General features: G+C 38.6%; 1 protein-coding gene across 1 annotated transcript in view; it reads left to right on the forward strand.

Moving 5' to 3' along the window:
* The first annotated feature begins 15854 nt into the window (after window positions 1-15854).
* LOC111157783 (chromosome unknown C12orf54 homolog) overlaps window positions 15855-16305 on the forward strand; it is a 33281-nt gene continuing 32830 nt past the window's right edge. Inside the window, exon 1 of the mRNA XM_022519416.1 lies at window positions 15855-15910. Within this exon, the coding sequence (XP_022375124.1) occupies window positions 15855-15910 (56 nt within the window). The remainder of the gene's footprint in view (window positions 15911-16305) is intronic.

Raw genomic sequence — 16305 nt, forward strand, 5'->3', positions numbered from 1 at the left:
GGGGGAAATTGGAAGGGGAGGTGAACAATGAGAGACTATGGACTCTGAAAAACAATCTGAAGGGTATGAAGAGGTGGGGGGGTGGGAGGTTGGGGGAACCAGGTGGTGGGTATTAGAGAGGGCACGGATTGCATGGAGCACTGGGTGTGGTACAAAAACAATGAATACTGTTATGCTGAAAATAAATTTTAAAAAAATGATTAATAAAAAAAATTCTTCACCACTTTCTTAGTTTTAAAATATTTTCAAAGCACATATTAAAAATACACTCATCACATTGCCTACTTTTAAGCTATATCACAAAGCCATAATCACCAAAACAGCATGATACTGGCACAAAAACAGACACATAGATCAATATACCAGAAGAGAGCCCAGATATGGACCCTCAACTCTATGGTCAACTAATCTTTGACAAAGCAGGAAAAATTATCCAATGGAAAAAAAGAAATAAATGGAAATAAACGGTGCTGGGAAAATTGGACAGCTATATACAGAAGAATGAAACTTGACTATTCCCTTACCCCATACACAAAGATAAACTAAATGGATGAAAGACCTCAGTGTGAGACAGAAATCTACCAAAATCCTAGAGGAGAACACAGGTGGAAACCTCTCTGACATCAGCCACTGCAACTTCAAGACAAGCCTCCAAAGGCAAGCGAAACAAAAGTGAAAATGAACTTTTGGGACTTCATTAATATAGAAAGCTTCTGCACAGCAAAGGAAAACAGCCAACAAAACAAAGAGGTAACCCATGGAATGGGAGAAGATATTTGCAAATGACACTACAGGCAAAGGGCTGGTATCCAAGATCTCTAAGAATTCCTCAAACTCAACACCTAAAAAACAAATCATTAAGTCAAAAAATGGGCTGAAGACATGAACAGACACTTCTCCAAAGAAGACATACAAATGTCCAATAGACACATGAAAAAATGTTCATCATTATTAGCCATCAGGGAAATTCAAATCAAAAGCACATTGAGATGCCACCTTACACCAGGTAGAATGGCAAGAACTGACAAGAAACAACAGATGTTGGATAGGTTGTGGAGAAAGGGGAAACCTTCTTACACTGTTGGTGGGAATGCAAGTTGGTGCAGCCACTTTGGAACAGTGCAGAGGTTCCTCAAAAAGTTAAAAATCGAACTATCCTATGACCTAGCAATTGCACCACTGGGTATTTACCCCAAAGATACAGATGTAGTGAAAAGAAGGGCCATGTGTACCCCAGTGTTCATAGCAGCAATGTCCACAATAGCCAAGCTGTGGAAAGAGCCAAGATGCCTTCAACAGACAAAGGATGAATACCCAGTTTTTGCATCAACATGGGTGGGACTAGAGGAGATTATGCTAAGTGAAATAAGTCAAGCAGAAAGAGTCAATTATCATATGGTTTCACTTATTTGTGGAACATAAGGAATAGCATGGAGGACATTAGAAGGAAAGGAAAAATGAAGGGGAGGCATAAATCAGAAGGGGGAGATGAAACATGAGAGACTATGGACTCCAAGAAACAAACTGAGGGTTTTCGGGGGGCATGGAGGGATAGGTTGGCCCAGTGATGGGTATTAAGGAGGGCATGTATTGCATGGTTCACTGGGTGTTATATGCAAACAATGAATCTTGGAAGAGTACATCAAAAACAAATGACGTACATTTTTTCATGTGTCTGTTAACCATTTGTATGTCTTCTTTGGAGAAGTGTCTGTTCATGTCTTCTGCCCATTTTTTGACATGATTATTTGTTTTGTGTGTGTTGAGTTTGAGGAGTTCTTTATAGATCTTCGATATCAGCCCTTTGTCTGTAGTGTCAGTTGTGAATATCTTCTCCCATTCCATGTGTTGCCTCTTTGTTTTGTTAACTGTTTCCTTTTTTGTGCAGAAGCTTTTGATCTTGATGAAGTCCCAAAAGTCCCTCATTTTTGCTTTAGTTTCCTTTGCCTTTGGAGACATGTTTTGAAAGAAGCTGCTGTGACCGATGTCGAAGAGGTTACTGCCTATGTTCTCCTCTAGTATTTTGATAGATTCCTGACTCACATTGAGGTCTTTTATCCATTTTGAGTTTATCTTTCTGTATGGTGTAAGAGAATGGTCAAGTTTCATTCCTCTGTATATAGCTGTCCAATTTTCCCAGCACCATTTATTGCAGAGACTGTCTTTTTTCCACTGGATATTTTTTCCTGCTTTGTCGAAGATTAGTTGACCATAGAGTTGTGGGTCCATATCTGGGCTCTCTACTCTGTTCCACTGGTCTATGTGTCTGTTTTTATGCCAGTACCATGTTGTCTTGGTGATCGCAGCTTTGTAGTAAAGCTTGAAATCAGGCAACATGATGCCTCCAGTTTTGTTTTTCTTTTTCAACATTTCCTTAACAATTTGGGGTCTCTTCTGGTTCCATACAAATTTTAGGATTGCTTGTTCCAGCTCTTTAAAAAATGCCAGTGGAATTTTGATTGGTAGCCATCAGGGAGATTCAAATCCAAACCACATTGATACACCTCCTTACACCAGTTAGAAAGGCCAAAATTAGCAAGAGAGGAAACAACGTGTGTTGGAGAGGATGTGGAGAAAGGGGAACCCTCTTACACTGTTGGTGGGAATGCAAGTTGGTGCAGCCACTTTGGAGAACAGTGTGGAGGTTCCTTAAGAAATTAAAAATAGAGCTTCCCTATGACCCTGCAATTGCACTACTGGGTATTTACCCCAAAGATAGGGATGTAGTGAAAAGAAGGGCCATCTATATCCCAATGTTCATAGAAGCAATGGCCACAGTCGCCAAACTGTAGAAAGAGTCAAGATGCCCTTCAACAGATGAATGGATAAAGAAGATATGGTCCATATATACAATGTAGTATTATGCCTCCATCAGAAAGGATAAATACCCAACTTTTGTATCAACATGGACAGGACTGGAGGAGATTATGCTGAATGAAATAAGTCAAGCAGAGAGAGCCAATTATCATATGGTTTCACTTACTTGTGGAGTATAGGAATAACATGGAGGACACTGGGAGTTGGAGAGGAGAAGTGAGTTGGGAGAAATTGGAGGGGGAGATGATCCATGAAAGACTGTGGACTCTGAGAAACAAACTGAGGGTTTTGGAGGGGAGGAGGGTGAGGGGTTGGGTGAGCCTAGTGGTGGGTATTAAGGAGGGCACGTATTGCATGGAGCACTGGGACTGTGCGTAAACAATGAATCTTGGAACCTGAAAAAAAATCAAATTAAATTTAAAAAAAAAATGATGTACTGTATGGTGACTAAGATAACATAATTTTAAAATTTTAAAAATAAAAATAAAAAATAAAAATGGGCAGCCGACCTGAATAGACATTTTTTTCAAAGAAGACATACAGATGGCCAACAGATAGATGAAAAGATTCTCAACATCACTCACTAATCATCAGGGAAATGCAAATCAAAACCATGAGTTACAACCTTACACCTGTCAGAGTGGCTAAAATTAAAAACACAAGAAATAACAAGTATTGGCCAGGATGTGGAGAGAAAGGAACCCTCTTGCACTGCTGGTGGGAATGTAAGTTGGTACAGCTACTGTGAAAAGTAGCATGGAGGTTCCTCAAAAGATTAAAAATAGAAATACCATAGGATCCAATAATTCTACTACTGAAGAAAACAAAAACATTAATTCAAAAAGATATTTGTGCCCCTATGTTTATTTTTACAACAGGCAAGATATGGAAGCAACCTAAGTGTCCATCAATAGAAAAATGGATAAGACAGATGTGGTATGCATACATATATACATGTGTGTATGTATATATATACACAAATGTGTGTATGAGGGGGGTATCTATATCTATATCTATATCTATATATGTGTGTGTGTGTGTGTATATACATACACACACACACAGCCATAAAAAAAGGATGAGATTATGCCATTTGAGACAATATGGATGGACCTACAGCGTATTATACTAAGTGAAGTAAGTCAGACTAAGAAAGACAAATACCAAATTTTTTTTTTGTTCCAATTTTTAGTATATGTGCTGCCGAAGCGAGCACCCAAATTTTGGGGGGGGGAAGTGAACATTTTTTATTTTTTTTATTAACATATAATGTATTATTTCTTTCAGTAGTACAGGTCTGTGATTCATCAGTCTTACACAATTCACAGCTCTCACCAAAATAAACAAACAAACAAAAAGCAGAATCAGACCTATAAACACAGAGAACAAACTAATGGTTGCCAGAGGGAAGAGGTGCCGTGGGTCAGGCAAAATGGTTGAAGGAGAGAGGGGGAGATACAGGTTTCCAGTTATGGAATGAATATGTGACGGCAATAAAAGGCACAGCATAAGAAATACAGTCAATGATACTGTAATAGGATTGTAACAGGACAAATGGTAGCTATACTCGTACCAAACACAGCATAATGTATAAACTTGCCAAATCACTAATTTGTATGCTTGAACCAAGGTATCAACTACATCCAAATAAAAAGAAAAAGAATAAAAAATTTAAAAATATGCTCTTCAGCTTTTTTTGTTTTGGCAATGTGTTAGTCCAACCTATCTAGTTAGTAGTTACCAGAAGTGAAAGTCCTTGATAATTTTTAGTCCATGCCTGTTCTATTATTATTATTAGGTATTTCTAATTTACATATTTTATAATGCTGACTTCTTTAGTCCTCCTTTGGTTTACTTTACTCTTCTACCTTTTCCTCAAACCCCAATTTTTATCATTTGCTCTTTGTTCCCTAATTTTTATAAATAAATGAACGTTCTAATTACATATTACTATCAACAGAACCATATGGAAAGAATTTGAGGATTTTTTAGCTTATTTTTCTCCCTGATTACTGCCTTTATCTTTGCATTGTACATCAGTTAGGAAAGTAAAAGGTAACCTAAATAGCCATAGTTTAAACCATAAGAATGTTTAATGTTACTCAAGAACTCTGAGAGGGGGTATGAGATGTTGGGTTTGGTTCTGCATTTCCATGATAAGTCAAATTACTGGTTAAATGTGACTGTGATTTTTTTTTTCCCTTTCCCTCATAGTCTCATTATAGCTTCTGTAGCTTTTAGCATCAGTTTCTCAGACATCATGTCCAAATTGAGAGAAGAGCAAAGACTATTCCACCAAAAAGTTTCCTTTAGACTCACTGGCTAATTCTGTATCACAGGGCTACCCTTAGTTGCAAGGAAGACTGGAAAACTGAGCATCCAAGGTAAGTAGAACTTCCTGAATGATTTAGACAATATAAATCATCCCCTGGTGTTGGGTATCTAACTAAAATTAGAGTTGTTAGTAAGTGAAAGGTAAAATAACCGTGAAATAGGTAAGCAATAGTGTCCACCCATGTGGCAAGTTTCTTTCCTTCCTAATTTTGAATGTCTTTGATGTAAATGCCAGAATTCTCAATAATATCCTTACCCTGCTCTTTGCTAGAGATGAAGAACTTAGATATTTCATTGTGTGCATCTTTTTTTGGTAAATATATGAGAATATTTTTACCTATTTTCCCATTTGTGACTAGATTCCTCTTTATACAACTATTTTTATTCCCTCCTTCAGTTTGATAGATGCTATGAACTGTTAAGAAAGTTCCCTACTTCCTGGGATCGAGTCCCACATCGGGCTCTCCGCTCAGCGGAGAGCCTGCTTCCTCCTCTATCTCTCTCTCTGCCTGCCTCTCTGCCTACTTGTGATCTCTCTGTGAAATGAATAAAATCTTTAAAAAAAAAAAAGTTAACAACTTAATTACATAAAAATAAAAAAAAATAAAATAAACCTTTAAAAAGAAAGTTCCCTACTATCCCCAGTTTGCAAAGATCTTTATAAATGAATAAGTGCTGAATTTTATTGGATATATTTTTGCATCTGTGGAGATAGCATGGTATTTTTCCACTTAAAATTTCAATTAGTAGATTTTTTTTTAAGACACATTTATTCAGCATCATGATCAGACTATTACATTTAGCAATGAATAGCACGGGTGTTAAAAAAAAAAAATCTACATTAAAACCCTTTGTTGGAATGCTTTATACTTTCCACAGAATAGAACTTTATACTTTCCACAGAACAGAAATGAAAATAACCTGTTATACAGTTAGTCACAAATACAGTCCTCAAGTTTTTTGCCCATACACATGAGTATTGTCTAAAACATGTCTTTTTTGTAGCAGCTAGGCCCTGACACCACTGCTGCTGCTGGAACCACCATAGCCACCTTGGTTTCATGGTTTGGCAAAGTATTGGCCTCTACCACCACAGGGGCCAGAGCTTCTGCCTCCAAAATTTCCCCCTTTCATGCATCCAAAATTTGAGGATTGATTGTTGTAACTGCCAAAATCATTATGGCTTCCATCACCTCCAAAGCTGCTTCCACTACCACTGCCATAGCTGCCTCCACCTCCTCTGTTGTTATACCTGTGATAGCTACCACTCCCAGTGTAGCCACTGCCCTGGTTTCCATAACCCTGTCCACCACTTCCATAGCCTCTGCTTCCTCCAGAGTAACCAGGGCCGCCTCCTCCGTAACCACCATCATTACCAAATCCATTATAGCCTTCCCCACTGCCACCATATCCACCACCACCTTGAGTGCCAAGAGCCACCTAGACCACTGAAGTTCCCTCCATGACCAAAGTTGTGATTCCCACCAAAACCACCTCCATGACCACCACCAAAATTTCCAGAACAACTTCAACCTCTTTGGCTGGATGAAGCACTAGCCATCTCTTGCTTGGATAGGGCTTTCCTTATTTCACAGTTGTGGCCATTCGCAGTATGGTATTTTGAATGACAATCTTGTCTACAGAGTCATGGTCAAGTGTTACAAAAGCAAAGCCCCTCTTTTTGTCACTGCCTCAGTCAGTCATGATCTCAATCACTACGAAATAATGTCTGTTCAAAATAATGTCTTAGATGATATTCTTCAATGTCTTCTTTAATGCGACCAACAAAAATCTTTTTTTTAATTGTTTATTTATTTGACAGAGACCACAAGTAGTCAGAGAGGTAGGCTGAGACAGAGGGGAAAGCAGGCTTCCCGCTGAGCAGAGAACCCAATGCGGGACTCAATCCCAGGACCCTGAGATCATGACCTGAGCCAAAGGCAAAGGCTTTAATCCACTGAGCCACCCAGGCGCTCCAATAAAAATCTTTTTCAAAGTTAAGTGGGCACCAGATCTTTGAGAATCTTGAGAAAGCCCTCTTTGGTTCCCAAACTCTTCCATCCACCTTGTGTGGCCTTGCATTCATGGCTGCATCCACCTCCCCCACAGTGGCATATGTGAACAAACCCAAAGCCTCTGGACCGCTTGGTGTTTGGATCTCCCATTAACACACAGTCCGTAAGTGTTCCCCTTTGCTCAAAATGGCTTCTCAGATTCTCATCGGTTGTTTCAAAGTTCAAACCTCCAATAAAGAGCTCTGCAGCTATTCAGGCCCTTTGGGAGACTCTGACTTAGACATGATGGTGGTGGGAGGGGAGACTTTAACGATGGTTACTTGGTGGCATCCACAGGTAGAAAGCTCAAATAGTGGATTTAAGTAAAATATTTTTTAAAGTTTGAATCAGAAAACTATTGCATTTATGGTAAATCCAACCACTTTAAAACTAGAGGAATGGAGAAGAAATTATTCCTTCTAAATATATTCATATTCATATTCCAAGGTTCAAATAAATTAAGTAATTTGCCCAAACTTTGCAACTGGAGATTTAAAGGTAGTGAAGAACAGGATTAAGGTTTATTTAAATCTAAGAAACTCTTCATGTTGCCTGTTTCAAACACACACACCACTATACATGAAACATATAAGTGAAATATCATATACCTCTTTATCCATCTCTCTCCTTCTCTTCATCTATCTGTGCATCTACACACACACACACACACACACACACACACACACATTTGTAACTCATTTGCTCTAAGGAACTCATTTCCTTGGGGGGAAAAAAATGAAGGTGATACTTCATTCCTCCATTGAACTGACAAGAGAAATGCCTTATTTTGATTTTAGATAAATTGGAATGAGGGTCCTGTAACCCTGAAGCATAATGGCATTATGAAGTCAGGCAACTCCTGTTATTGTTGAGAAATAAAGCAGGAGTTCTAAGTTACAGGAAACAAAATTAAGATGATTCCTTTAATTAAGTTAATCAGATCCTACAGCTGGCATAGCCATTTTTACCTGAGATAGAAACAAGATGAGATGATCACCAACTCGAGGCACATTAAGAAGGTGTAAGACATGTGGAATTTGGCTGAGCAAATCTGATGGCTGAGAATAAAGCCTGTGGAATACTTTTTCTCTCCCTATCACTTTTCCTCTTTTATTCTTCTTTTAATTCAATCTAAAATTAGAGTCATTTAGGAAAAGCTAAGAGTTAAGAGAAAAAATACAAAATTACACCTTGAATTCCTTTTTTTTTTAAAGATTTTATTTATTTATTTGACAGACAGAGATCACAAGTAGGCAGAGAGGCAGGCAGAGAGAGGGGAGGAAGCAGGCTCCCTGCTGATTAGAGAGCCTGATGTGGGACTCAATCTCAGGACCCTGGGATCATGACCTGAGCCAAAGGCAGAGGCTTTAACCCACTGAGCCACCCAGGCGCCCCTTGACTTCCTTTTTAATATCTAAATTTTTCCTTTTTAGCATTGATTCCAAATATGCTTTTAAAATGGTATCTAAGTAACTACTGCAACAGATTTACATTTATTTGTAAATGAAATATGCAAAGCTCAAGGTTATAGATCTGTGGAGGCATGAGTAAATAAGCTAGCTGGTTCAGACCTAATGATTAAGACACCACTGCCTCCTTGTGACAAAATTCCAGAATGACAAGTTATGATTATTGGAAGTTTCTGCTTGTTTCTTTTCAAATCAGAGTTTTCACAGCAATGTTACAGAAGCCATGGCTTGGAGTAGAGACAGAATTGTTGAAGATCCCAGAGAAACATGAGAAGAATAGCAATTCTGAACAGAGACATAACCAGAAAAAGTTATCCAGGTTTTTCTTTCAGGTCTCCCAGGAATGGGGGCAGAGAGGTTGAAAAAGACTCTCGAGTAAATAAGAAAACCTAGAGTTGAGAGGTTCCAGGATAGCCTGCCCCAGAGCATGACCATACAGAAAAACTAACACACACTGAAATCAAGTCTATAGTACAGGCATTTCTCCTTCATGTATTATGTAAAATTATGAAATATATATTTATATGTAATTTATAAATAATTTTGTATATACAAGTAATGTATTTATAAACAAATTACTCATATATCTATATATAAATATATTTATAACTTGTAATTTATATATAAATAATATTTATAAATTTTATAAATTTATAAATTATATATATGTAGCTATATATAAGTAAACTAAATAATTATTTGACAATCATAGTAACTATTTCAGTGAGTTTTTTGCAACTCAGTTTAGTGAGTTTTGCAGTTAAAAATGGTAATAATAAAAATAATAACATGATTGAGTCTTTACCATGTGCCACAGGCTATTTTAAATATTTTACATCACCTTATTTCTTCTCAAAACATTTATAAATAATGTAAAGACCTTAGCTCATACTATGTCAGCACTTTGTACTCAATAAATGATATTCCAAGTCTGTAAACCTTTATATCTCAGTCAAGTAGGAGGAACACACTTATTTAATCAGTTCAGCCAATAAGGCTTGTTGTCCAGGTCCTGTAGGTTTATAAAGATGAGTAAGAGTCCCTTCCTTTAAGACACTTACACTGTGTGAAAGAAAGCTGTATTAACAGCTATAATGCAACATAGTAATTTATACTATAACAGTGTGACAAGACTGCTATGGGAGTTCTGAGAAGGAAAATAAACATTCTTTATCAAATGGTCAGGGAAATCTTCACAGGAAAGACACTATTGGCTTTGCTTTGTCTAGATTACCAAGTTTTAGGAACAGAAGAGAAAAAAATCTTCCAGGCAGAAGGAACAGTTTAGTAAGGGAGAGAGCTGTGAACATGTAATATTTGAGATTAAAAGGATGGACTCTAGAATTAAAACAGCTAAACTCAAATCCCAGCTCTGCTCTTCACCTGCCTTGTAACTCTGGGCAGTCTACTTCTCATTCACCTATTTCCTTGCTTAGAAAATGGATTTGACAATTGTGTACTATCAGAGCTTGGTTGTGAGAATTAAATGAGACATGCACATAACATGTAGCACATTATATGTTGGGTTATTAATATATTTGCCTCTAAATTGTCATTTGCTGAAAAAGAAAAAGGTAAACCACCTACTAATTGCTAATATTTTTTTCAAGCGGAATAAACCATGTTAAATACACAGATCAACCATAAGATGCATTCAAATTTCAGAAACACTAAAATATAAGAAATGTGCATCTTTGAATCAAGGAATATACATTATCGTAATTATGACTATCAGTCTGCAAAGAATCTTTAATGCTATCCTGAAAATTCAGATTTGAGTCTACTATTAAAATCTTTCCCTTCTTGGTGGTTTCTAGGTATTTTGTTTGTAGTTCTTAAATTGCACATTAAGGTTAATGTTAACCTTCTGTTTCATGTGGTCTCTAACATGTCCTCAGCAAATAGTGGACATTCCAAAGAGTATAGAATTAAATGGAATCTGACCAACCTGTGAGAGGTGAAAATCAAGGTCTCATTCTAGAACTCAAAGATGAATAAGCCATAAGATCAGTACAAAACAAATACCAAAAAAAATGCAGTTTTTGCCTGGACCTAATAACGTATAGATAGCTCACCTCCTCTCACTGCACGTTTGGTAAACCTACAAAAAAAAAAAAAAAAATCAAAACAAACAAAAAAACAAAACCCAACTACATCAGTGGTTACCAAACTTTGCAGTCCATCTGAATTGTGTTAAAACACATTGTTGCCAAGCCCACAAGAGCTTCTGATTCAGTAGGTCCAGGGGTGGAGCTCAAGAATTTGACTTGTTGGGGTGCCTGGGTGGCTCAGTGGGTTAAAGCCTCTGCCTTCGGCTCAGGTCATGATCCCAGGGTCCTGGGATCGAGCCCCACATCGGGCTCTCTACTCAGCGGGGAGCCTGCTTCCCTTCCTCTCTCTCCCTGCCTGCCTCTCTGCCTACTTGTGATCTCTGTCAAATAAATAAATAAAATATTTTTTAAAAAAAAGAATTTGACTTGTTAAGCTCTGCAGGCCAGTAATGATGCCTCTGGTCTGAGGACTACACTTTGAGAACTAGAGGAAATTGAGCCTCCAGAGCCTCAGGCAGGGACAATTATTCTGAAAGGCCCTTGGTTCATATGACTTCTCTCCAGTGGGTTGGGTAAGTCAGCCTCAATGCCCAGAAGCCTATGAGCCTCTCCAGTCAGCTGCCTTCTCTGGCTTTCGCTCTTCTTTTTGTTTGGCTTTCTCTACATCCACAATGACATTAAAATATTATCCTGGGGAGAAGCAACTGTGATCCCATTGAGCATTATTAGCCACAGGGCAAGAATGGGAAGTAAGATTCTGCCAGGTATCTCGGGGTCTTGTTACTGCAAACTACACTGGTCTCTTCAGGCTCCAGCAGCTTCTGCCTCCTCTGACAGATCATAGGAAACTTAGCTGAGGAAAATTTGTAGAAGAAGGTCCCCAGTGTCCAACCTCAAGAAAAACTGCTTGGGCAACAATCTTAGCCTCCCTCATTTAAAGACTTCTGAAGAAACTGGCCAGATGCCCACTTTGTCTTCAGCTTCTTCTCAGCAAAAGTATCAGAAATGCAAAAAGGAGAGGGGATACCCTTGAGGCTTTCCTAGTGAGCTCCAGCTTGATCTACCATAGCCAATTGCAAGCATAAATTGTCTTCAACCTCACTCATTGGAATTGTTGAGAAGCTAGCTGGATTTAGAAAATATTAGTTGACTGCTACAGGAAAGGGATTACACCAGTTAAAATCCTGAACTATAAACATTTAAAACACATAACTCAAATAATTTAACATCCATGGCATTTTATTATTGGGATGTTTGGACAGAATAGACTCCTCCTTTCCATAACTGTTCACACATCCTTCACACATCCTTTCTACTGCTTTGTTATTCTAACAGTGACTACTCTGTTGACCTCCTCCCGATTAACATTGCCAATTACTGCATAGTTCACCCAAACATTACTGCTTAACTACAAAAGGGCCATTCAAGGACTGGGACCATCTCCTCATCTCCTCCATCTATTTTGCTCTATTTCCATCCTAGTGCTCAAGACCTAGCAGGTGCTTAATAAACATTCACAAAATCAACTAAATAATGTTTATATCAACTTACTGATCTCTCTTTATTATTGTTTTATCTCTGATACATCCTTTCCACAAAGTACCTCATTGCTTTTTTTATAGTCTATATATATATTTTTAATCATTTTTTTATTTATTTTCAGCATAATAGTATTCATTGTTTTTGTACCACACCCAGTGCTCCATGCAGTCCGTGCCCTCTCTAATACCCACCACCTGGTTCCCCCAACCTCCCACCCCCCCACCTCTTCAAACCTTTCAGATTGTTTTTCAGAGTCCATAGTCTCTCATTGTTCACCTCCCCTTCCAATTTCCCCCAACTGCTTTCTCCTAACTCCCATGTAGTCTATATATATTTTTAAGATTTTTATTTATTTATTTGACAGACCGAGATCACAAGTAGGCAGAGAAGCAGGCAGAGAGAGAGGAGGAAGTAGGCTCCCTGCCGAGCAGAGAGCCCGATGGAGGGCTCAATCCCAGGACCCCGGGATCATGACCTGAGCTGAAGGCAGAGGCTTTAACCCACTGAGCCACCCAGGCACCCCCTCATTGCTTTTTTTTAGAAAACCCCTACCCTGGTGATACCTCTCTTCTCATTTTAGAAAGTAGACTGAAATGTTTCAGCATGGATGAACAGACTCATGTACTTTTTTCTTCACCAAAACATGTAAATCTTTTACTTAGGTTTTCAAACACAGATATTGAGCAGTTTAGTAGAACTTATCAAATCTTTTCTCTTATTTTTGCTGTTGTGCTTTTCAACAGCATGTCCAGGTATACTGACATTACTTCCTAGTCATCAATTCTTTTCTTAAACCCCACTTTTCCTGTAAGCTGGCTTCCATCTATCCTTCTCTTCAGGAACTGAACATTGTTTAGGCACCAAAATCTTATTCTTGACAAATCTGAACTGCCTCTTTCTTCTTTGATTTTTTTTTAATTTTCATTTATTTATTTTTTAATTTTATTTTTTTTTTAATTTCTTTTCAGTGTACCAGAATTTATTGTTTATGCACCACACCCAGTGCTCCATGCAATACGTGCCCTCCATAATACCCACCACCAGGCTCACCCAACCTCCCACCCCAAACCCCTCCAATCATCTTTGATTTCTGTAGTCCCTTGAATGTAATGAAACTGTACTTCTCTAGTTTCCTTATACTTCTTGTAATTTTTTTCTCTGCATAATAGATCCTGTTCTAAATGGAAAATGTCTCAAGCCAGGACTTTCAGAGCTTGTAGATGCTGAGGTAATTAGCATTGCTATTCACTGATACTCCAGTTCTCTGTCTGACCCGATGATGGGAGAGAACTGTTCTAAGCTACCTCAAAGCTAAGAGTGCCTATATGTCTTATCTGGGCCAATGAAGTATGAGTGGAAGTTATGTGTCAGTTTAAGGAAAGTGTTTTTTAAAACGGGCATGATTCATCATGTTTTTGTATTCCTATGTTAGAAATTGCTGAAGCATGAAGAAGAAACTCCCTTAGCCTGATGACCCAAGTGAAGATGATATAGAGCATAGCCCTTCTCATAAGCTCCCCCACACCAAGAAAGGACATGTAATGTGAACAAAAAACAAACCTTTCCATTTTAAGCTGCTGAGATTTGGGACATTATGCTGGGAATCCCAAGAGTACCCTCAGGCTTGATGACTTACCAGAAAGACTCACAGGACTTGGAAGCTGTCCTAATTATGGTTACAGTTTATTACAGGGTTAGGATAAAAATCAAAATCAGCAAAGGGAAAAACATGATGTGGCAAAATCCAGGAGAAACAAAGCACAAGCTTCCAGCTGTTGCCTCCCAGTGGCGCTGCCTGAGGGCACAAGGTATACAAGGATTCCAAAATGAAAACACTAACTTAGTGCTACATGTATCCACATGTTTATTGCAGCATTATTTATAATAGCCAAGATATGGGAGCAACCTAAGTGTCCATCAATAGAAGAATGGATAAAGAAGAGGTGGTGTATATATAAACAATGGAATATTACTCAGCAATAAAAAGAATGAAATCTTGCCATTAATAACAACATGGATGCATCCAGACAGAATTATGCTAAGTGAAATAAGTCAGACAAGGACAAACACCATATGATTTCACTCACATGTGAAATTCAAGAACTAAAACAAATGAACAAATAAAAGAGAGGCAAAAAAAATCTCTTAATCATAGAGAACAAACTAGTGGTTGCCTGAGGGGAAGTGGCAGGGGAAAGGGTGAAATAGGTGAAGAAGTTTAAGAGTACACTTACCTTGATGAGCACTGAGTAATGTATAGAATTGCTGAATCACTATATTGTACACCTGAAAATAATATAACACTGTATATAAGTATACTGGAATTTTAAAAAGTTTTTTTTAAGAAACTGAAAGGCAGGGGTGCCTGGATGGCTCAGTGGGTTAAAGTCTCTGCCTTTGGCTCGGGTCATGATCCCAGGGTTCTGGGATCGAGCCCCGCATCAGACTCTCTGCTCAGCAGGAATCCTGCTTCCCCCTCTCTCTCTGCCTGCTTCTCTGCCTACTTGTGATCTCTGTCTGTCAAATAAATAAATAAAATCTTTAAAAAAAAAAAAGAAACTGAAAGCCAAATTTTTCAGACCTTGTTTTGAAATTCAAAGTTAAAGGTGGATTCCTCTAAGCCCAATCCTACTGTCTCTCAGAAGCACTGGCTGTTTAATGCAATGAGTGGAAGGCAATGAAGCAGCAAAAAAATCTTACAAAACTCAAATTTCATAATATTATCTCATTATTTTATCATCATTTGGACTGAATGGAGCCTGGGCTGAGGGTGGGAGGGGAGAGCCCACTGTCTCAGATCTATGATGTCACAGCTGAAGTCACAGAGAGTTGATAAGAGCAAGGTAGATGAGAGCAGATGAGATGGGGTTGTTATGAGATGGGGCTCAAAGAGGAGAAATTCTAGGGGGAAAAGAGTGGGGTGAATTACAACTTGGGAAGCCCAGCTGGGTAACTTTCTGGGCATAACTGGCCTAGTTCTGACTTGGGTTTGGAGCTGGGGAAGGATGGGAGGGCGAAGCTGGGAGGCAAATTTTCAGAGGAAGGTTTAACTCTTGTCTAGGTCACTGCTTTAGCCTCTCAGCCCCATGTCTTTTTGACACTATCAACTATGAGGTTTCCCTCAAAGGACTTGAAGGCTGGAGCTGATAGACTTCTAGCCTATAGTGCTACCCTTAGTTGACCATGAAGATTCTGACTGTGAGGTAGCCCCAATCTCAGCCAGCTATTATTTTTTTTCAGCTATTATTTTTTTACTCACGTTGTTTCTCTTTCTTCACCTACTTTCTCATTGGAATTTCTGTTTTTATGAAAAAAAGGATAGAGACTTACATGGGGCTATACTTCTATACTTCCTACTCTCACCCTTATCTTTCTCTACACACACACACACACACACACACATTGACCCATTCAAAACACAGATGCTTAAGGAACTATGGAGACCTCTGTCCTGGTATTCTCTAGTAAGTAAACACTTCTCTTCTCACTATAAACCTGTCCTCTTCCCCCTATCATTTGTACCTTCCCAGGGCCTAGAGCTATTTCCATCTTCAGCTCCAGAGTTTCTGGTTTCTGTTCAAGGACAAATGGCACAGCATATCTTCCAAGATCAAGAACAAAGGACCTCTAGGCAGCAGAATAGGTAAATGGAGCTAATGATGAACTTCAAAAGTCTTTATATATGCTGTATGGGACACAAACTAGGGTCACCTCTCTTCCATCCCCCTTCTGGCTGTACCTATTTCCTGATAGAGTAGGGTGGGGACTTTTGTGTGTCCTCTCTCTTCCCCACCTCCTCAATGGAAGGAATATTAGATCTTTGTTATTTCACTTTAGAGGGTGGGCATCAATCTGAAATACCTCTAGGAGTTAGTTGGGTATACAACCTACAGATATTTCTTTATCCCAGGATAAACTTTTGCTAGAAGTCCTTACCTCCTCTGTAGTGTAAATCAAGGCCAGCCATCCAAAACTATGCTTCCCTTGGACTAGGGTGGAGAGGAGGGCTAGAATCTACCCCCATGAAACTGAGTATGA

The sequence above is a fragment of the Enhydra lutris genome, unplaced genomic scaffold (assembly GCF_002288905.1).
Source record: "Enhydra lutris kenyoni isolate GAN:26980312 unplaced genomic scaffold, ASM228890v2 scaffoldscaffold56, whole genome shotgun sequence".
Classification (NCBI taxonomy): Eukaryota; Metazoa; Chordata; class Mammalia; order Carnivora; family Mustelidae; genus Enhydra; species Enhydra lutris.